This window comes from Marmota flaviventris, chromosome 12, assembly GCF_047511675.1.
Source record: "Marmota flaviventris isolate mMarFla1 chromosome 12, mMarFla1.hap1, whole genome shotgun sequence".
NCBI lineage: Eukaryota > Metazoa > Chordata > Mammalia > Rodentia > Sciuridae > Marmota > Marmota flaviventris.
Window position 1 is genome coordinate 74,299,257 of NC_092509.1, and position 24,126 is coordinate 74,323,382.

Here is a 24,126-nt window from a genome sequence, read left to right on the forward strand (position 1 = left end):
AAAGAAGACAATTTTCACAATTCTCTTTTACTGGGGAAAACAAAACAAAATATTTGTCCTCAGGACAAAATTACAGTTTAATCATTTCACAAGTAATAGACTAAGTAGAGATGAAAATTTCTGACAGAACAAGATCATTTTAGAATGTGATTCATCTCTTTTTGGCAATTCTGTTTAGAAGACACTAGATTCTGTTGTTTGTTTTTTGCTAGCCAATTAATATTTTTAACTTTTTACTTTTCATTAAATTAAAATAACACATCTAGTGAAAAAAACAAAAACAAACAGTTATTTCCTTTTTTTCACATTCCCAGTCTATCTCTACACTTTCAGGAGTGATCACCCTCCATTCTGGGAGTTGTTCTATTCTCAAGAGGCCTTAGGTATACTGGGAACGTGATTCCAGACACACTCTTTTGTCCTTGCTTTGTTAACATTCCCAATACACCTTAAACACAAGAATAACATGTAAAACATAGAGAATTACTGCATTTATTGTATCCACTTCTCCAGAACGTTCTAACAAACTACAAGTATTCTGTGTACACGAGTACACTTTCTTCTTAACTCTTCTTTGGCTAAGTCAGATAGCCAATGGTTCCTAGCGTCACAAGCAAAACTGTCAAAGTTATACATGTGTGCCCTGAAAGTGAAAAAAAAATTACAATCAAAATGGCTCATTCACTAATAACAAACCTTAAGTTTTAGTTTCTATGTGATAAAGCAGCAAAAAGAGTTGGTTAACTGGGGGTACAAAACAAATGCAAAATTAGTAAGTTAAAAAGCACGAATAACTTCTGCAGGCGTAATTTAATAGCTATAGCAACGATTAAAATATGACAATTTTTAGTTTCTTAGATTAATAGTAGCCAAGCTAGAGTCATTTAAGATACATTTATACCAAAAATCAATGATTATCTCCTACAGACAACCTGTGAAGTAGAGGAAAGATTCGTTAGATTTATACACAGAAAATTTCACAGGTACATTTACATCAAGTAATTTTTGTGTAAAGACAAATGGTGTCTTTTAAGATCCATATGCATGACTCGTAAAAAAAATCTTAACACATAAGTTTTTTAAACACTGGACAGCCTAAAAGCCACTAAGCAACAGGAGAAACAAACATGGAACAGGCCAATCATCTCATGATGCAAACTGTCATAATGAAAACATTGTTATTAAGCCTTAATGTATCATTGTTCCCTTCCCAAATATTTGTGGCATCATAGCATCTAATCAGTACAATAAACAGAGTGCGACTCAGGATGAGATGATGAGCATACTGCTGATGCAAGAATGGATGACGTGCGTCACAGTAAGGACAGAGTTAGTGTTAGTCATTTGTTCAACAAAGAAAAACAATTCTAGCAATAATAAAGACTTAAGACTCTATTATAGAGACTTAAGACTCTATTATCCTTTAAGAGTCTGCAGAAACCCTAAGCCCACTGTCTTGAAGGATATTTTACAAGACACAGAAATGTGCTTTTATTAAACTATATGTATATATATATATATATACCTTTTATAATTTATCAGAATGTCTGACTTCTGAGGTATCATCAGTCTCACTTAAATTATGAAACATAACATTGACTGCTTTGTTGTTCTCATGTGTGTTATAAGAGCTGGATAGTAAAGAAGGAAAAAACTAATTGAATTATATAATGTAAATTTCAATCAAAGAACAAAATCAGGCGTTTGCTTACTCTCCCATCCCTACACTAAAATTTATTGTAAAAACCCAACACTTTTAAAGAAGTAAACAAACCCTCTGGTAGACAGATATAAAAATGATTAGATACAGTTACATTATCACTTTCACATTAGTTAACTGTATCCTCTGTCCTAATGAAGTTCAAATTTTTAATTAAATAAATATGAAATCTGGAGAATAACCCGCATGTATAAAGTCAGTTCTTACCCTTGACAGCTTACACTTTCAAAATAAGGTGAGTGGATTAGTTTTTAAGTGTACATAAGAAAGGTCAAGTGCTATGGGTTTGTATGACATTCCCTCTGTTTCAGAAATTAAGCAATTATGTTTACTGCAAAAATCCCCAAATATAATTCAATAACAAATACTGCTTCTATATTCCAGCATTTTTCATCCTAGTAAAATATCATGGCAAATTGCTTTACCAAAGTATGTAAAGATGCTGATGAAAGCTGGTAAACTCATCCCTTGCCACCCTCTCCTGACTCATGGAGCACCAAGGCACTAACTTTGGTAAACTGATAATGCTTTATAAATTGATAATTTATAACATAATAAATTTATAACACTCTAAAAATAGAGCTGGAATAAGTACATAAGGTTGGTGAATTGACTGAATTTCTTCCAAAGTAGTTGTGTTCAGGCATCTATTCTAACTTCACTCACTCTACATGCCTAAGAATCTGCTAGTTTTTGCTAGGCTCTAACCACATTCTTAAAATTTAGAAAAAGATATATCTTAATACACTTGCTATTGTAGTACCTAGACTTCTTAATTGATACTAAACAAGTACCTATAAAAACTGTTAACCTTTTCCATCCTTGACCCTAGGACCTGCCAGCCAAATATTTTTACCAAAAGGTTGAAACACTTATTTAAAGAATGTTCATATACTTTAGCTTATAATAGGCTTAGATACTATTGTTAATTTAAGGAGAAAGGAAAAAGTCATAGAGGGCAAAAACTAGATAGCCCACGTCAACCAAAAAGGAAATTTAGTAAGAAAATTAAAATGTACTTGTTATATTAATTAATGAAAAAAGAAAGGACAGGCATTCAAGCAACTGAGAACTAACTCAGGCCTATATGAATTTCACAATTAGATTTCTGAACAGTTAAATTCCTAAAACAAAACAGGTACATTTAAATCACTCTGTCTACAGGATACATCAGAGCCAACCATGACATTTACAGTTAAAATGTGGATTCAGTGCAGATTGGATGTTTTGAATAATACTGATTTTTTTTTGTCCCGTTGCTGTTTTAACATCTGAGTGTGTATCATGTGCCAAGCAACTTGTTCTAACCTCTACAGGTGACAACTTAAGTAATCCATTTTACAATCCCATGAGGTAGGTATGATACTTTGCACATGAAAAATTGAGGCACAGAGAGGTTAAATTGCTCACAGTCACAGAGATCATAAGTGACAGACCAAGTGAGCAGTCACACCCAGGGCCTGCATTCTTAATTGCTGGGTTGATTTGGGTTAGATTGGTACCTAATATACACAGTACAGAAAAACACCTCATCACAGGCAATTTAAGAATGTGAGAAGTTGACTTTTCCTAGATTTCTTTCCTTCTGTATAATACACAGATATTATAAATTATACTGAATAGAAAAAGGGTCCATTGATTTAAGACATCACAAAGTAAGACACTGCTTTCCATCATTTTCTTATGTAATGTGGTTACTGTCCTAGAATATACTGAGGGGGGGAAAAAGACACAAAATCTATTCTCCAGGACAGTAATTACAGACAGAAGGAATGAAGAGGCAACATGTCCAAAAATACAATAAAGCTAAGCAAGTTATCTACTGATACAGTATTAAGTTTTACTGAAAAACAATAGCCAAGAATAGATTTTTTAAAAATTATCAGAATTTCTGCTCACCCTGATTTTCCATAGTCCCAGAAAATTTTGACTAGAATTAGGATACCAATTATTATAGCAGCAGCAACAAATCCTTGAGGGGAAAAAATTTGGTAACACAATTAATAACAACAACGGCATATTCATTGGAGCTTCACAATGACACACAGTAGATATATAAGACAAGTTAAAGAAAAAATGGGAGACATGACTTGCATTTGGTATATGGATTCCTATTGTCACAAGTTCAACAATAAATACTGCATGTTATTTCTCCTGTCTTCTTTGAAAGAGAAAGAAATAAAGTATCACAGTGCTCAAATACAATTTTTTTTTAAACAGGTTTTAGAGGATTCTAAAGTGTTTCAACACAACCATGCTTACTTTTAAATGTTTGATCATCAGTAGTTCAAATATAAACTGAATAATGAGTTAGAAGGCATTTTGGAGTTCACTCTCATTTTGTAGGTGAATATATATTGATATCCAGAAAAGTCAGTTACATTAAATTTTCACATTTATAAATTTTCTCAACATTACTGCCTCTGAGCAACACGAAATGGACGCTTTATGTGTCTTGACATGATTGTTAGATTTGGTCTCTGTGGTTCTTCAAATTTTTCAGATAAAAGAAATTCACACACTTCCTTTTCCAGATGACAGCAATCACAAAAAACTTTATTATATTATCTGACTTCTTATATATTATCTGACTTTTTAACTCTGAGTAACGGATGAATAATTATTGTAGTGGAACTGAAGTATGTCAGGTGAAGGAACATGTAATAAGACAGTGGTAACTCTTGAATCAGCAAATTATTCATTTGAAATAACTGCATAAGATGTTAGAGTCTTGCAAGTACACTTAGATTTTGGCTACATTTGAATATTGGGAATACACGCCATAGTCAAGTAGATATGTAAAGGATAAGTAAATACGTATATGATAAAGGATATAGAAAAATATGTATTTCACCAAGTATTCTCTTTTTCTTTAATATTCTTTCAATTGAGCATAAAGAATTTACGAATGTCACAATATGGTATTTCCACAATGAGAGGAGAAAATATAACAATATTAGTAAAAAAGTCAAGGCTACCTTGTCTAATTTGAGTTGTGCAGGCTCTTGTCCTATTACTAGGAAGAAATGCTATCCTTCACTGGACAGTTTCCTTTTATCTCTGTGACTTTGGACAAGTTATAAATTATGTGAAACTACAGTTTAATCAGCTGAAAAATATAAAAATGCTACATTATAAAACTACTCTAAGAAGAAAATTAACACATATAAAAATCTCAGTACAGTACTGGCTACATAGCAAACATGCAAATATTACTTGAATTAAAAACTGCTTTTATTCTTCAGTGTGGCCAGAGGGAATGATAAAATTGTCATGAATCAAAAATTCATAGTGTTATGATTTCTTGAAACTATACTCATTTAACTTTTGGCACTGTGCTTAGAGTTTTCGAATCCATTATCACATCAAGCTTCAAAGACTTTTTTATAGAAATCATAATTTCTGTCTCATAAATGAGAAAACTGGAACCGAGAGATTAATTACTTGCTTTGAATATTTACTAAATTAAAAAAAGAGATTCAGACCAAGGTCTGACTGAATCCAAAGCACAAAACACAAACTCTTTTTCTTTTTTCTATATAATACTGTCTTCAAACACAAAAACTAGTAAAACTATATAGAGCATGAATTCTCAATGGGGGTGATATCCCAAATAGGTAAAAACAAACAAACAAACAAAAAAACCTTACTGTTTTTATCTGTATAAAGTACAGTTATATAGAAAAGTATATAAATAGATTTAATGAACAGTATTAAAATCTCATGGAGGATGATGATGTGGGTGTGCATCTAAACAGGTCCTTGGTAGAAAAAAGGAAAGAATAAATACATATTGAGAACCATTGATAACAGATCCAGTAGAAGAATATTTTTTAAAATTCATAGTGCCAGTGTCATTTGCAAGGCAATTAGGAAATACTATGAAGATTCAATAGTGCAATTAAATAGAAAACAAAAATCAACTATTTCCCAAGTTCTATCATCTGCATCATTTACTTACATTGCAGTATAATCAAAAGCAATTTCTTTGCAACACAGTTTACTTATCTTTAAAATGATTCACCACATTAATCTGAGAAATAAAATAATTATCAGGATTATGTCTTCCAAGACATCTCTCTCTCTCTCTCTCTCACACTCACACACACACACACACACACACACACACATGTTGCTGTATGTCTGGGTCAAGAAAGAAGGAGCTCCTTTTTATTTTTTAACACAAGCTGGAATTACATCCAATCTTGAATAGAGTTTCCTGGGAAATAAATCAGATTATAGACCTTGAGAACTTCAGAGAAAAAAATAAGCTCTTCAAACTTTTACTGAATGCCCTTGGTCAAGTAAAAAAAAAAAAGTCATCTATAAAACTCATCATTTTTTTTGTAAACAGTGAATCATTAAATCATGAGATTGTTTTTTCATTTAGAAAACATTTATTTCTATTTCAAATATAGAATAAACAAAGAATTCCAACTGTTGGAATCTTTCAAGATAAATTGGTTAGCTTTTTAAATCTTCCAGCATTTGCAGTATAAAATAACAATACTAGTAATAACAAAATATCTGTTTTCAGGTTTATTGTCCCTTGATAATTCATGCATATATAAGACAGGGAACTTTGCTAAAAAGTACATAATATAAAAATAAACACTTTTTTAAAATAAAAGTGTATTGTCAATTGAACATTCTTATCAGTATATAAATCTAGCTGTATTGTTTCTTAACAACATTTCTCTTACCATCTTTATAGTTTATTGATTTTCTTGTTAATGTATAACATCAAATATGTCTATACAAAGAAAATACTGTACCAAATGCCAGAATAAACTGCAACGCAGATGTTTTTGGCCTCATGTCTGCACAGCAACAGAACAGTTTTTAAAAGAACTTTGCTTCAAATGACAGAGAAGAGGAAAAGACAAATATGTTATCAAAGGTAGCACTTTTTGTCTCATCTGGAATAGGACAGAGATCTAGAAATGGTAAAAAAAAGTAATTTATGATCAATTGTCAAACACTTGAGGATAAAACTGATTTATAATTGTCTCCATCTTGTAAGTTCCTAGAATGAGGCTCTGAGACAGTGGGCACGCAATACTACTTGATTGATTGGCCTTGTGATCTGAAGTTGTCTTAAAATTACCTTGGAACAAGAGCATGACTTGGAATACACAGGAACATATCGAGTACCTAATGGTGTCCACACAACATGTTGATAAAATGCATTTACCCATTTTCTCTTAGGTACCCATAAACACTGCATTTTGATAGTTTTTCTAAGACAGTTAAAAGGTAATATTCTCTTCCAGGAATATGGGTTGTACATCCCACAGTGATGGCAATTTCTTTTAACTGTCTGGGAGCCAAACTTACCATATATAAGACTGACAGCACCTGAAAAAAAAGAAGAAAAAAATATTTACAAAATTTAAATTTTTAAATTTTATCTGATTTGCTAGAGATTTAATATCTGTACATAGCTATTAATAAAATATACTTGAAAGCTCAAAAGCAACTTCAATCTTTGTAAGTAAAATAATTATAAATTACACATTATTTACTTAATCAAGTTACATAAATACCAGCGCCTATATCTGTTTGACATTCAACATTATAAACAAAAGTTATGATAGCTATTGAATATTAAAACAAAATCATCTAAATTTGGTTCTCTAACTAGATGGCAAGAAACAAGTTTGAAAAGATCAAATAGTAAATAACAACTAAACCCATCTTACCATCAAGAAACTATGAGAAACCTAACTTCCTTTCAGCAGATTCTAACAAAACTCGTCATCTTATTATTTATATTCATCAATGATTATGAATGAGTCAAAAGCATTATTATGAAAAAGCCTGGCTACAATAAATTGGAAACTATTCAATCTTGCAATCTCGGTCAGCTTCACATTTCATCATAGTGCATCAGATCACATTTGAGAACAGCACCAACTGACCTGAAGGAGAAGTTTCTTTTCCTTCCGTTACTCTTGTTGTATAAAAACTCGTGGTTGCTTTGGGAACAGGTGGGCGCTGTGTTGCTGTAATATGAGCAGAGGTGAATCTTTTTGTACTTTTGAGACCCTGGGTCACTGGGACATGTAAAGTAGTGGACTTTCGTGTTGCTGGAAAACGCTGTGTAAATGAAGCTTTTGTGGTGGAGACTTTTTGAGTGGTTGTTGTGGTCTGTGTAGCAAAAGCATTAGCCATGAGGAGAGTCTGGGCAGCTGGTGAGGTCTTTGTAGGTAAAGCATTTGATATAGTGGATGTCTGAGCTGTTGCTGGGGTCTTTGTGGTTGAATTATTTGCTGTGGTAAGTTTTTGAGAAGTTAATGGGGCTTCTGAGGCTGGGATATTTACTGTAGTGGGCTTTTGATGTGTTGGGAATCTTGTATCTGGAACATTTACTGTGGTGGGTTTCTGAGGAGTTGGTGGGACTTCTGTATCTGGAGCATTTACTGTGGTGGGCTTCTGAGGAGTTGGTGGGGCTCTTATATCTGCAGCATTTACTGTGGTGGGCTTCTGAGGTGTTGGTGGGGCTCTTGTATCTGGAGCATTTACTGTGGTGGGTTTCTGGGGAGTTGGTGGGGCTCTTGTATCTGCAGCATTTACTGTGGTGGGCTTCTGAGGTGTTGGGGCTTTTGTATCTGGAACAGTTATGGTGGTAGGCTTCTGAGATGTTGGTGGAGTTCTTGTAGTTGGAATATTTACTGTGGTAGGTTTCTGTGGTGTTGGTAGGGCTCTTGTACCTGGTGCATCGACTGTGGTGAGCTTCTGAGGTGTTGGTGGGGCTCTTGTACCTGGTGCATTGACTATGGTGGGCTTCTGAGGTGTTGGTGAGGCTCTTGTAGCTGGAATATTTACTGTGGTGGTTTTCTGAGGTTTTGATGAGGCCTTTGTACCTGGTACACTGGTTGTGGTGGGCTTCTCGGGTGTTGGTGGGGCTCTTGTAGCTGGAATATTTACTGTGGTGGGTTTCTGTGGTGTTGGTGGGGCTCTTGTACCTGGTACACTGACTGTGGTGGGCTTCTGAGCTGTCGGTGAAGGCTTGGAACCTGAGGATTTTCCTGTGGAGGAAAAATGTTAAGAAAAAAAATTAGCAAAATATTGCTTTCCCAGTGAAACTTTCTTAGCCATTGCTTGTTCTGTAGGCTTTCTGTCCCCACCAAAAACCTAGACTGACTTTTTGGGAAATCTAGTCTTACTGTATATGGCAAGGAGTTAAAATAATACATTGTTTTTGCTTCTGATATTAATTACACCTATAGGTGACTAAAACAGATTTATATTAAGGTCATATTGAGGTTCTCAAACTTTTCCGTGTGGGGAAAGAAGAAAAAGGAAACCAAATTTGGAGTCGGTGGTGATCTTATTCTCAATTATCTTTATTTTCTCTCCAAAACTGTCTTCCTTCCCGTATGCCAGGACCAAGGAACAACAGGATGCTATCACTGAACTGCTGTAGACAGTCACAGCACTGTTGCTTTTTCCAGTGCTTTCAGGACATGTTAGTTATCCTGGAAACCTATTTCACTTCTTTGTTAAGTAATTCATAGGCCTGAGTAAAAATAATTCCCTTTTCCTCTTGTACCAGTTACCAACTCTATGTATCTGTTTAGTTCCTCTTCAGATTTCAGGCCAAAGAACAATTATTACAAAACTTCCATTAAAGACATATTCTTAGAACCACAAATAACAAAATGGCAATGTCTGGGTTGCTTATACAGACTTGCTGTGCAGACAGTGCCAGAGGCTTGTTCTACCACATGCCAAGGGTCTAATCCTTTGTTCTCTAATCCCTCTAAGCTTTGCTTTTCTCCTCTGTAAACTGAGGAGAAAATCAGAACAGATTGATGCTAATTATTCTGATTTGATCATTGCACAGTTGTATATGTATTGAAACATCACACTGTACTCCGTGCAATTGTACAATTATTATGTCAATTTTTAAAAATAAATTAATAAAAAATGAAGACAAAAACAAAAAACCTAATGTAGATTGCATGACATCATTGTAAAGATGAATGGAAATGACTTGGTAAATTGCTTCACACAGCTGTGTCCCCAAAGCAACAGGGTGTATTAGCCAGTACCACACCCACCCCCATCACACACCCAGTATTCTGGGTACTCAGATGGTATGTTATTTGTTTGTTTGTTTGTTTCCTTTACCTTTATCACAGGATGACATAAGGGACAAGTCAATAAAATAAACCTAGCAAGGAACACAGCACTTAGCAGCACTCAAATAATGTCACCATCATTGGAGTAAATAAGGTTTTCATATGGACTTTTCATTTTAAAACCCTTGTGTATAAAAAGTACTCTTTGTTCCACTGAATTAATTTTTATTTTTGATTCAGAGGACTTATATACTACCAAAGGAGTTATATTTCCTGAAAATTTATTTATTTTTTGTTATTGATGCGTAATTTAATTCCACTGTGTTCAGGAATGCATGCTCTGAATAACTTCAATCTTCTGAAATCCATTTAAGTTTCAAGCCTAGCATATGGTCAATTTTGGTGTAGGTCTCATGCGCACTTGAAAAAAATGGGCCATCTGTCATTGAGGATCCCATATTCTTACACATAAATTTAAGCTCAACTATTGCTCAGATCTTCCATATTCTCAGTGATTTTTGTTGTTCATTCTATTAGCTACCAAAACAGTATGTAGAATTTTCCAACTGTGATTGTGGATTTGTCTATTTTTTTCCTGTCCATTCTTGTCCTTTTCAATTGAAACTATTTTTCAAATGCATACATATTTTAGATTGTGAATTGCAGATTTCCCAAATTGATTCCTTTATTATGAACTGTCCTATCTTCAGGTACTCATTGATATTAACAGAACTGCACCATTTTTGTTAATGTTTGTATAGTACATTTCCCATTGTTTTCAATCAATTTATTGTCTTATCATTCAACTATGTCTCCTGTAAACAGTAAATAGTTAGGTTTTATTTTGAGTCTGACAATCTTAGTCAAATTACAATTAATACAATTACTGATGAATTTAGGTTTCAACCACTATCTATTTTACATTTGTTTCCTTTCCTCTCATTTTCTTCAGGATTAAATAATATCCTTCCTTTATGCTTGTGATATACACATTCTTTTAGAATTCTTTGGTGGCAACTCTAGCAATTAGCATTAGACTATAAGCCAACTAGGAAAATTAATTACTTTCCCCTTCAGTACATCTAGAACTTTGGAACATTTACACTGAATTTACTTCCTCTTCCTTATTTCTGTTGGAGGTTCTATTTCTATTATATTCTACATATAATTCAAATCCCACAAGACACAGTATTTTACTCCCTCATGAAGTCAGTGTTCATTACCCATTGTCAGTGTTCTTAATTTCTTCTTGCATGTTCATGTATGACATGGGATTATTTTCATCCTACTTAAAAATTTCCTTTAGTTTTCATAAGGTCTGGTATGCCATTGACAAGTTCCCTCAGTTTTTGTCTGAATAAATTCACTGGGTACAGAACTCTAGGTGAACAGTCATTTTCTTTTAGTATTTTACAGTTTTCTTTTCATTGTCTTTTGGGCTGCATTCTTTTTGCTGAGAAGTGAGTAATCAGTGCCTGGTGTATTTCATAGTTATAGAAAATTCTCGGTCATTATCTTCTTCAATATCTTGCCTTCATCCCTTCCCTTTCTCTTCCAACTTCCTCTCCTTCCCCTCTTCATTCTTCTTTTTTCTCTTTCTAGCTCTCTCCTCTCTTTCTAACCTCAGTTAGAATTTTAACATATTTCAAATGTCTCTTAGGCTTTTATATTTTATATTCTTTTTGCCTGTGTATAGAAGTCACAGTCCCCTCTGACAATTGGATGAAAAAACTGTCCCACAGAAAAGTGAAAATATGCAATATATATATTTATATATGATTTTACATTTATTTCTCAAGAGAGTTCATAGAATCTTTATAGCCCACATATAGGCCTAAGGGTAAGAATAAACAAAAATATAACTATTGTGAACTGATTACCTATGCACTGAGGTGGCAGGTCACTCCATTCTCCTTCGTTTTCTTTGACAGTACAATAAATGGAGCTCTCTCCAACCAGGGTGAATCCTTTATTACATCCATATGTTATAGACTGTCTATATACATAAACTTCGTGTTCCTCTTGAATATAGCCATTGTCAATTTGGGTTGGTTCTGGACAGTAAATTTCTTAAAAAGAATTACAAATTTTTTTAAAAAAAATATAACTAGCAAGGTACTTTTACAAATAAAAACTAAAACATGATTTTTTAAAAATCAAAATATATCATTTTCTCAGTTTGTAAAAGGACCATCTTTAAAATTAAAAGATCTAGAAGAAGCACCCAGCTTGTACCTTTTAAGTACAGGTTAAGTACATTTAATTGTCCCCCCCCCCCCACACACACACACACCTTGCCAAGCTGCATATCATGCCGAGAATGGAAATTGCCCCCAGCCCCACACTAGGGAACCAGAAGATGAGCAGGATTTACAAACCAGACTTACAACAATAGTTCTTGGCTTTTGTTCACTATACAAATTCTATACTATTTTGGCTTTGGATCAAACTGTGAATAAATTCATTTCTTTTTGCTTCATCGCCATTCTCTCTTTTGACTACACATGTGGATAATATGGGCAGGAGACCAAAGGTAATCTATTGAAATCCCCATAGTCAAGCCTCTGGCTGCCTCCACCCCCTACAAGTTCAGCATTATCAACAAAGGATGCTCGTACATGTCTATTAAGTAATGGGTAGAATATCTGGAGCTCTAAATGCAAGTATTATAGAACATGAATGTTAATCTTGAGATGAATTTATAGAAATAATTAGATTTAAGACACATGTAAACCCAAAATTCCAATAATGTTTGTATGTGCCACACATCAAACCAAGGCTTGAAAAAGTCAATGCCACAGGATGTTAGAGTCAAAAATAGGGCAGTTGGAAATAACTTTAGGGAGGAAATGGAACTTGAGTTTAATCCTAAAATGTTCCCTTCTTCCAAGACAGGAAAGACAGCATAGCTCTTCATTCCAGGGGAATGGCAATAAATGAAAGGAGTTGAGAATTCAGAAATATATACAGATCATTTTGAATAGAGTAAAAGATCTTAAGTGTCAGGACAATATTTTCACTTCTAGAGCAAAAATTTTTAGTATGTAGTAACTCGCAGAGACTCAAGATAAATCTTATTGAGCATAGTTGAAAAGTCTCCCTTGCAGGGGCGGGCGGCGGCTGTGCTCCTCCTCCAATTGGGGTGATCTGTCTACCATGCATAAGATAACAAATAACCCAATCAACAAATGGGCCAAGGACCTGAACAGACACTTCTCAAGAGGAGGACATACAATCAATCAACAAGTACATGAAAAAATGCTCACCATCTCTAGCAGTCAGAGAAATGCAAATCAAAACCACCCTAAGATACCATCTCACTCCAGTAAGATTGGCAGCCATTATGAAGTCAAACAACAACAAGTGCTGGCGAGGATGTGGGGAAAAGGGTACACTTGTACATTGCTGGTCGGACTGCAAATTGGTGCAGCCAATTTGGAAAGCAGTATGGAGATTTCTTGGAAAGCTGGGAATGGAACCACCATTTGACCCAGCTAGTCCCCTTCTCGGTCTATTCCCTAAAGACCTAAAAAGAGCATGCTACAGGGACACTGCTACATCGATGTTCATAGCAGCACAATTCACAATAGCAAGACTGTGGAACCAACCTAGATGCCCTTCAATAGACGAATGGATAAAAAAAAAATGTGGCATTTATACACAATGGAGTATTACTCTGCATTAAAAAATGATAAAATCGTAGAATTTGCAGGGAAATGGATGGCATTAGAGCAGATTATGCTAAGTGAAGCTAGCCAATCCCTAAAAAACAAATGCCAAGTGTCTTCTTTGATATAAGGAGAGTAACTAAGAACAGAGTAGGGACGAAGAGCATGAGAAGAAGATTAACATTAAACAGGGATGAGAGGTGGGAGGGAAAGGGAGAGAGAAGGGAAATTGCATGGAAATGGAAGGAGACCCTCAGGGTTATACAAAATTACATACAAGAGGAAGTGAGGGGAAAGGGAAAAATAATACAAGGGGGAGAAATGAATGACAGTAGAGGGGGTAGAGAGAGAAGAGGGGAGGGGAGGGGAGGGGAGGGGGGATAGTAGAGGATAGGAAAGGCAGCAGAATACAACAGACACTAGTATGGCAATATGTAAATCAATGGATGTGTAACTGATGTGATTCTGCAATCTGTATACGGGGTAAAAATGGGAGTTCATAACCCACTTGAATCAAAGTGTGAAATATGATATATCAAGAACTATGTAAGGTTTTGAATAACCAACAACAAAAATTAAAAAAAAAATCTTATTGAGCAGCTGAATTTGTAAACAAATACAAGCAGAACTGCTCTAATTATGTTGTAAAAAGAGGCCTCTCCCTGCTGTCTAGGTGGCACAAGCCTATAATACAGGTGACAAAGGCCTGTAATCCGAGTGGCTTGAGAGACTGAGGCAGGAGGATCACAAGCTCAAACCCAAGTATATGGGGTAAAAATGGGAGTTCATAACCCACTTGAATCAAAGTGTGAAATATGATATATCAAGAACTATGTAATGTTTTGAACAACCAACAATAAAAAAATTAAAAAAAAAAAAAAAAAAAAGCAAGGAGCTAAGCAACTCAGTGAGACCCTGTCTCTAAATAAAATACAAAATAGGGCTGGGGATGTGATTCAGTGGTAGAGTGCCCTTAAGTTCAAATCCTGATATCCCCCACCCCCCAACAAAAGAAGAGGCCTCTTTCTGGCAGCTACCCTGAATAAAAAGTTCAATGGTTCCATATATTTTTAGAGCATGAAGTTTTTTTAAGCAGGAAAGCAATATAATTACATATGCGCAACAAATTAAATTATTCAGGATGGACTTAAGTATCCATAGAATACTGACAAATTTATAAAGATCTTTAAGGCTATCAAGCAAAGCAAGAACAAGCTGTTTTTTTAAAAAAATTTTTAGACACAATATCTTTATTATTATTATTATTATTATTTTTAATCTAGTGCTGATGATCGAACCCAGTGCTTCACACGTGCAAGGCAAGCGCTCTAACACTGAGCTACAGCCCCAGCCCAAGAACAAGCTATTTTGACTGACACCAAATTAGGTGCACAGGAGAGTCAAAGGGATAACTTCAAAATAAAATGTAAGGGTTATCACAGAAGTATGCAGGTGGTATGGAAAGAGTGAAGAAAGTTGTTCATCAGCCTGGGAAGTCTTCCTGAAGGACTATAGGACAGACTCTTGATTAGGAAAACAGCAGCCAAGCACAAGAGGGGCTGAAGGACATTCCAGGTGGAAGCAGCAACTTAAGGAATAAGTAGAGGCACAAAGAACTGTAAGGTATATGGAAAAGTACAAACAGTTTGCATGGGCTGAGCATAAAACATGAGGATGAAGCATGAGTGTGGACAAGTAGACCTCGCCATACTAAGGAGTTCAGACTTTGTAAATGATGAGATATACCAATAAGTTTAAGAAGGAGACGTATTTATGTTCCCAATAGGTCATTCTAGTTAGACTATGGATGAAATGTACAATGGGGTACAGGAATGGAGGTGGGAGGCCATTACTATCAGTATCATCAATAGAACTCGGTCAACTGAGAGTTCTGCCCCAGGCTTCACACTTTGAAGGCTCTGTGCTAGCTCTATGGTGAATGCTTCTCTCCCACCAGTAGGGATATTTGTAGGACTGAGAAGATATGCTCAGTGAAAGCCTATCACACCACTTCTTCCTCCTTTCTAGAACATGATTCAGGAACTAGTACCCAGAATTCCCTATGCCAATATCCCTTCCAGGTTTCCCTCAGGGATCTCCATTTATAGTCTAGCCTGGGACCTGAAAATGTTAGGGACTGCCCTCACTGCAATACCCCAGGCAAGGAATAATAAACTGTTAGAAGTGACAGAGATGGAGTTGAAACACAGGTTTGAAAAGTATATAGAAGAAATAAAGCAAGATGACCTAGTGATTACATGTGGGGAGTTGAGAGAGGGATCTGGGAAGATAGTTATTGCATAGGAAGGGTTGAGTGCATGCTAGCAGATACCGGCAGTCAACTGAAACCAATTTTGAAAAAGAAAACACTGGCAGAGAGGGAAAAGAGATCCTTCTGTCAGTGAGGCTTCATTCAAAAATAAAATTGAACGTATAATTAAGGATAATTCTTCAAAGTGTTCATTGCTCTTCCTTCTTCATATCTCCATATCAATATCCATCCAGGGACACCAATGTAAACTGATGTGTCTATAGACCAGGGCTGCATACTTGATGGGAAGCAGCTCCTTGTTTAAGAAGTTAATTTCCACTCAATCTTTTTTAGTATTGTCAAAACAAAAAGTAAACTATGTGCTAAATCAGTACTAGATCTTAAAAGCAGGGCCTCATAGGTAGAGAGTTGGGCTAAGGGTCATAGTGAACATGACTTGGATATGTTACTGGATTGCTTTCCTGAAGGATGTGGACACGAGAGTAGCTGACTTGGAGAGATGGAGAAGAGACAAGAAGGGAAGTACAGACATCAGGATATCTACAATAGAGGCAAGGCTTCAAACAGAGAGAATGGGACTGTGCCCACACATGGCAGCATGAAGAGAAAACAGGCTTGTGGTGCAAAAGCTCTTCTATGCTAGAATATATGCTTGATGGCTACATTTCTGTGAAACTCATGGTATTAGTTGCTTTTGAAAAATACTGGCCTTGGATTGGGAGACTGCTCATCCAGGCTCCGGGACTCCTTGCCTGGGTCAGCTCCTTCTTCCTTTCCATTTTAAATTTAGTGTTGTTTATAGTATCTTTACCAGACAAAGAAAATAGGAAGAATGGCAATGGGTAGTAATGATTAAAATTTTAAAATAATTCTAAGGAGAAAAAAGTAGTAGACCTTGAAATGAGAGCACATGGTGGGTAAGACTGAAATGGGTTCCTTGATGTTAAGGATTCCTTTTATTTGTTTGACTACACATCACTTACCATAGAGTGTTCAGTCAATTAATACTTGATAAATTATATTCAATATACTCAATTCCTGTTCTTAATAACTATTATACAAAAAAATGAACTAAATAATAATTTTGCAACAGAATTTTCAGAAGTCATTTGCAGAAGAGTAAGTTAGGTGTAGAAACAGAGAAGGGTGGGAAGAATAAAGATTACATTTAAAAGGTTTGCATGCTATTGGTGTAACTGTGTTGTAGAGAGCTTGCCTAGCATGTGCAAGGCCTTTGGTTACATACCAAGTACTGAAAAATAGATAAATAAATAAATTACAAATAATTTACTTCTCTCATTATTCAGAATATGTGTCTCTACTGGCAAAGTATTTACCTGGATAGATCCATTTTGCGGGGGGTGAATAGGATGGGTACCAGGGATTGAACTCAGGGGCACTCAACCACTGAGCTAACTCCCTACCCCTATTTTGTATTTTATTTAGAGATAGGCTCACTGAGTTGCTTAGCGCCTTGCTTTTTGCTGAGGCTGGCTTTGAACTTGTGATCCTCCTGAGCTGCTGGGACTATAGGCATGTGCCACTGCACCCAGCTATATCCACTTTTGATATTATTTCTGTGCCCCATCTTCACTCTGAGAAAGTAAGATTCTCAAGTGCAAAAACTACATTTGTTTTATTATACAACCTACCTTCTTTAATGATTAAAACATAGAATATATTAAAATACTTCTAGGTAATTATTAGCTGATAATTATAATCCTAAATTAAGAGTACATGTAGGCAACACTGAGTCTTAGAAAAATTACAGATCTGAAGAGGGGGTTAAATGCATTCTACTGCCACTTGCTTTAGAATATGGGGTCAAGGCATACATACTCTGATTGACAGTATTTCTTTCCATAAAATTGCAGGGGGAAAATCTACTATCTTACTTGACTCTCAGAAGGAATGGTTACATAATAAATGATCAAGTACAATGCAAACCTAAGTTTGTTTTTAATTCCCATTCTATAGTTAAGAATACTGAAACTCAGAGAAGCTTGATAGTTTATTCCCACAGCTAATAAAGTAAGAAATATCACTAGAGAAGGTCTTTCAATTAGCAATGATACCCATTGAAAGATAAGGATACCAGAAATATACACTGTAGATAATTCTTAACGAGCAGAAGTAATTTATCATTATTATTCAACTCTAAAAACAGACTGCTTAGATTTTTAAAAAAGATTTACCTACGCACTCTGGCAATGGTTCACTCCATTTAAGAGTTCTGTCAAAAAGAGTACAGTAACTAGAAGATGCGCCAACTAATCTATACCTAGAACAAAAAGGGGAGAAAAAAATTAAGATATATCCACATATACTTAGCTTCTCTCAGATTCTCTAGAATATCATTTTGAAATTATTTATTACACCAGTAGATGGAGACAAAACAATATTGATATAAGTCCACAGGGCAGTTTAAAGGAAAAGAAAAAACTAAGTTATAAGATATCACTTATAAGATATCCAAAGGGTAAAAAAAAAGTGTAGGACACATAGAACATTTTTTATTTGCAAGGGGCATATATTAGAAAACACAAAATGTAGAAAACTTTTTTAAATGACATAGATGACTAAACATTTTATATTTCTAAGTTCCAAAAGATCAATACAGATTTCATGAACTAATGGAAGCATTTATTGTTAAAGGGTTCAAAGTACTTCTCAGATTTTAATGACCCAACTAACATCTGTATTTAATAGACAAATAAAACTGCTATTTTTATTTTACTTTATAAAGACTCTTTATTTTATAAAGTGCGGTGGTTCAGGCCTGTAATACCAGCAGCTCAGGAGGCTGAGGCAGGAGGATTACAAGTTCTAAGCCAGCCTCAGCATGGTGAGGCATTAAGCAACTCAGTGAGACCCTATCTCTAAAGAAAATTACAAAATAGGGCTGGGGATATGGCTCAGTGGTAGAGTGCCCCTGAGTTCAATTCTCAGTACTTAAAAAAAAAAAAAAAAACAACAAAAACTATAGGTGGGGGGGGAGAGGGACAGAGTGTGCACATAAGAGGGAGCATAATTCAATCTGAAAATAGTAAATAAGAAAATGAATGTAAAGTTTTCAGCTGCATTCAAGGCATTGATGGTACTCAATGAGTACATTCCTTTTTCCCTCCATAAAGAAAGGAAAAGAATTTACATTAGAAGGATATTTTCAAACTAGGGATAAATGTTTTTAGCCCATGATATTTCATAAATTGTTTGCATATGGAAAAACTCGGGTGCTAATTCCTTATTAAGATCAATTAAAAATTAGCTTCATATTTAATACATGAAGAATTGCTACTTCTGACTTCTTTAAGTATTATCCACATATCTCAATTTTTTTCCTTTAGCAATCACATTTAAAATTTTATTTTAAATCACATATTTAATGAAATCTAAGAATTCAGAGAAGTTTGTGGTATAAAATTTCCTTTCTTGACCTCTTTTACTAAGTTTAACTGTAATGAGCTTATAGCAAAGAATCTTTGAGGACAGAGGTTGTTTTGGTTGCCACCAGTCTGTGAACAATGGTCACAAATCTAGCAATTTCCATGTCAAGTACTAATTTGTTCTTTATTTGTTAAGCATAGAGTTTCAGCATAACAAAACTTACCCTGTGTTACATGAGAAGAAGATGGGTGAACCATAAAATAGGCCAGTTGTGATATTGATATCACCATTTCGTAGTTCTCCAGGATTAGGACATGATTTTTCTAAAATAAAATACAATTTTTTCCATTAAATTACCCAGACACACACAATAAAAAATAACCATGTGGTGGATATGTTAATTAGACTGATTGTGGTCATCATTTCATAACACATATGTATATTAAAACATCATACTGCATCCCTTGAATACATACAATTTTTATGTGTTAATTTTACTGTAGTAAAAGGTATAAAATGTAAAACTAGAATTTTTTAAAATGATCAGGCACAAAATTTATCATCCAAACCACTGCTATATCTAATCCTTAGAGTTCTTGAATTCTACCTTCATTTTTTTGATAAGTTTCAAAAAAGCAACATATCTAGAAGCTCACATTAAAGAAGTGTGAAATTTGTGAGTGAATAAGTACTCCTAACACATAAATATTTAGTTTGTTTAATTTAAAATACATGACTCTCATAGTTTTAAGAATTATTCTAAATAACAACATGTACCCAGAGTTCCAGCACAAATGAAGAGCTATTTCCCCCAACACCAGATAAGTGAGAACACTTTTAAAAATTATACTCACTTTTACAAAATTCAGCTGCTTTGGACCATGTTAAATTCTGAAGGCAAGTTAGTTTTACAGACTGAGAAGGGTCCCTTGCGTATCCAGGTCGGCACTCATATTCCACAGTGGAACCAACTGGGAAATAATTCTGCGTATTATAATCCTTTTTGAGGGATGCAAAAAGTAGCCTAGTTGGAACATCACAGCTACCTAAAAGTATTAACAAAAGCAACAACAAGAAAGTCATATCACCTTATTTTATAATCTATGTTTAATTATTTGAGGAAATTCCTCCCCTTTCCTTTACTTCTTTATACATACATGGTATTTGACAAAATGTCACTATAGCATTTGTGGTGTACCAAGGGTGTTTGCATAAATACATTCATTTCCTAGTAACCAGAGGCCTTTGAAATAGATCTAATATATAAATATCACTATCACAACTTTTCATAAATATAACCCATTTAAGTTTCCTGGCACAGTACTAAGACTCAATAAATGTTACCCTGCTATGGCCCTGAGGAATTACACAGCACCATGACATGAGGTACAGGGATACATAACAAATATTCCAGACCCCTGGCCTAATGTTCTGAACAACAACAATAATAGCTAATATTCGTTGAACACTTAGTTTTGCACATATAAATTCGTTTAATTTATATTAAACAAGGATCTGATGAGCCAATTGTGTACATTATGCACAAACTGTAAACAGCTGGGCAAATGTGAGCCTATAGAGAGGCTTGGTGTACAGGAAGGGACACTGGATTAGTAGTCCAAAATTCCAAGCTTGACTTTGGCTCTTTTGCATTAGAGATGCTGACTTGAGGGGGTTATTTACCTTGTGGGAGCTTGTTTTCTCAAGTGTGAGAGAGGAATAAGGGTCCCTGCTGAAGTCATGGGGATGTCTGGAGGATTAGGTGAAGCAATAGGTGTGGAAGGGTTATAAACTAAACACAAAGCACGTGCAAAGGCTTGGAAGCTTCATCCTACTACCTTCTATCAGGAGTAGACAGAAATATAAAGTTAGAGCCTATTTCACACATGGTTTCAAAGACATTTGTGGCAGTTTCTGTATTTATTATAGTTTCCATTGGTCCAAGTTTTTGAAAAGCAGGAATTAAGTGTTTGTTTGTTTTTTTAATCTTTGCTTGTATACAGTCATGCACTCCATAATGATTTTTTTAGTCAAGCATGAACTGCATATATAATAGTGGTCCCATAAGATTATAATAGAGCCCCAAACTTCCTATCACTTAGTGATGTCATAGCCATCATAATGTAATATCATTCAGCATGTGTTTGCAGGGACGCTGATGGAAACAAATATCCTGTGTTGTCAGTCACATAAATTTATAGCAAATGTAATTATGCATAGTACATAAAACTTGATACTGATGACTGTTGTTAGTTTATGTATTACTATATTATATTTTTATTTTAAAGTATACTCTTTCTACTTTTCTTTTTTATCACAGGATATAATAGCTCCATGCCTGTGACTGCCCCTGAAGACCTTCCACTGGGAGAGGATATGAAGGTAAAGATAGTGATATTGATAATTCAGACCCTGTGTAGGCCTGGGCTAATGTATGTGTTTGTGTCTTAGTTTTTAACATAAAAAGTTTTAAAAAGTAAAAAATTTAATAATCTTAAAAATAGAAAAAGCATATAGAAAAAGGATAATAAGGAAAAGTAATTTTGTACAGCTGTACAAGATGTTTGTGTTTTAAGCTAAGTGCTATTATAAAAGCGTCAAAGTTAAAAAAAGAAAATCAAGCTGGACATAGTGGCACATGCCTGTAGTCCTATCTACTAAAGCGTCTGAGACAGAAGGATCATTTGAGATCAGGAGTCTGGGGGTCAGCCTACGCAACACATAGAGATCCTGATGTTAAAAAAATTAAAAAGTTTATAAAGAAGTTACAGTAAGCCAAGGTAAATTGATTATTGAAGGGTTTTTTTTTTTTTATAAATTTATCATAGTCTTAAGTGTACAGAATTTAAAAAGTCTTCAGTAGTGGGATAATAATGTCCTAAGACTCACATTCACTCACTACTCACTCACTAACTCACCCAGAGCAACTTCCTGTCCTGCAAGTTCCATTCATGATAAGAACCCTACACAGGTGCACCAATTTTAATTTTTACTGCATGTTTTCTATGTTAGGATATGTCTAGACACACACACACACACACACACACACACACACACACACTGTACTACAGTTCCCTACAGTATTCAGTATAGTAACATGCTATCAGGTTTGCACCTAGGACTAACAGGCTACACTATATAGCCCAGGTGTGTAGTAGCTGTATTATTAAGGTTTGCGTAAGTACAGTCCATGTAGTTCAGATAACAAAATCGCCCAAAGACACATTTCTCAGAACATAACTCCATCATTAAGGGACACATGACTATCTCAAGGCTAATACAGGGTTATGTATGTAATAGATTTGGAAATAAATTTAGAGAGTTTAAAATGTCACTTCAGAGCTATACTTGCTAAGTCCTACTTAACAAAATGAAATTTAAGAAAACAGAACACCTAGGTATGCATCTCAAGGTAACTGCCAAATATATTCACATATAATTTACTCCCTAAACAGTACCTATTGTTTACTTTCTCTATTAGCCCATTTGGGAGGTGCAGTGTTAGGGAAAAAAAAAAAAAAACTCTTAATGAAGAAGCAGGGAAGTAATGCCTTCAATTAGCTGGTGTGTGAAATGCCAACACAGTATACACTGGGGTTTAATAATGCTAGAAAACTATCAATTACCAGTCACTCCAAAGAGATATAATAGTACACTGAACAAGACACATTCCATTCCCATAACTTTTCTAAAATGAAATGAAGAACTTACGATTACAGAATTCTATAAACTCTGACCATTGATTGTTGGAAAGACAGACCACTGAGTCTGTCTTCCCAGGAATTTTGACAAAGCCTTCGTTGCATTTATATGTTATTGTAGTTTTCTCAGGAAAACTGGTACTCCCTTCAAGAGTTGGCTGGGCATTAGGCACTTCTGGCGGAAGGCCGCAGTCACCTAGAGAGGAAGAAGCAGACCTTAAGGAAATACTCCTTTTCAGTTCCCAGCAATATTCTTTTCCAAGAGTTCCTGGCTTTTCCAAGAGTCCATGGCTTCTGAGAAATCTCTACTTCTGGCCAAAGCTGAACTGGCATACCAAGAACTTGATAGGTCTAACGTCTTGTCAATTAATTCAAGACTAAAGTTGAGAGCAAATAACCCCTCCTTCTTACTTAAAAAAAAAAAAAAAAAGTGGTTTGGAATTTACTGTGAGTCCACGTTGATGCTGTTGCCAGGCACACCCAGCAAGAGACACAAGTGCACAGGGCTGTGTCACAGGCATAAGTGGACAGCTCCTTGGCCTCCCACCCTTGAAGAGCGGACTTGCTGGGGGGGTTGAAAATGCATGCTCTGAAAGTCCTTTCAGTTGCCCCAGGTTTGGCTGCTCCTGAAAGCCAGCTTGTACTTCCTCAACCCTTCACACCTGTCCCCAAAGCCAAGCCAGCCGGGAGCCGGCACCACGGCTCTTCCCACCCGGGGATCAAGTCAGCAGGAGCCCTGAGTCTGAAGTCTGAAGTCTTGAGTCTCAAGGTGGAGGGTGACCGAACAATGACTACACAAGGACCACAGCCTCCCTTCCGGGTCCGCAGCCCCTCGGCGCAGTCACCGGGACAGACCTGAGCGCTCCCCCACACCCGACAAGCTTAGCGGGCTCCGGCGGCTCCCGGGCCCCACTCACCCCGGACACCCGGTGGAGTCGGCAGCTGCAGCAGCAGCAGCAGGGACAGCAGGCGCAGCACTGCGGGCAGCACGCTCGGCCGCGCGGGGCTCATGGCGCGCGGGACCGACGCCCGGTGCCGCGACTCCGCTGCGTCCGCAACGAGGAAGCCGAGTCGGCGCGAAAGTCAGGAGCGGCAGCGCGGAACGCGGCGCCCAGAGGAGTTAATTTAACACCTTGGGCGGAGCTCGGGCTCCGTGACGCCAGCGACTGAGGCGCGGGGACCGCGACTGGGGCTGGGCGTGGCCGTGTCACCGCCCCCAAGGGGCGTAGGTGCGCGGCGGTTCCGGCGCAGGGCGGAGCTGCGGGGCCCTGACGCGGGGCCTCTCTTTCCG

The 24,126-nt window shown here is 36.1% G+C and overlaps 1 protein-coding gene across 7 annotated transcripts; it reads right to left on the reverse strand.

The window, feature by feature from the left end:
* Nucleotides 1–476: 476 nt before the first annotated feature.
* On the reverse strand, nucleotides 477–23,969 carry Cd55 (CD55 molecule (Cromer blood group)). Of its 7 annotated transcripts, XM_027934699.2 has the most exons (13): nucleotides 23,753–23,962; nucleotides 22,846–23,031; nucleotides 19,989–20,180; nucleotides 19,358–19,457; nucleotides 17,943–18,028; nucleotides 11,688–11,876; nucleotides 8,587–8,751; nucleotides 7,642–7,725; nucleotides 7,058–7,078; nucleotides 3,620–3,692; nucleotides 1,526–1,631; nucleotides 902–932; nucleotides 594–643 (listed from the first exon to the last, which is right to left on the reverse strand). In XM_027934699.2, the coding sequence occupies exons 1-11, from the start codon at nucleotides 23,844–23,846 to the stop codon at nucleotides 1,529–1,531; spliced, it is 1,293 nt and encodes a 430-aa protein (XP_027790500.2). In that variant the 5' UTR covers nucleotides 23,847–23,962; the 3' UTR covers nucleotides 594–643; nucleotides 902–932; nucleotides 1,526–1,528. The 7 variants fall into 7 exon arrangements, with proteins under 7 accessions (XP_027790501.2, XP_027790499.2, XP_027790498.2 ...); XM_027934700.2 differs by lacking the exon at nucleotides 1,526–1,631 and having other exon boundaries at nucleotides 477–643; nucleotides 23,753–23,957; XM_027934698.2 differs by lacking the exon at nucleotides 902–932 and having other exon boundaries at nucleotides 477–643; nucleotides 23,753–23,957.
* Between the last annotated feature and the right edge of the window lie 157 nt (nucleotides 23,970–24,126).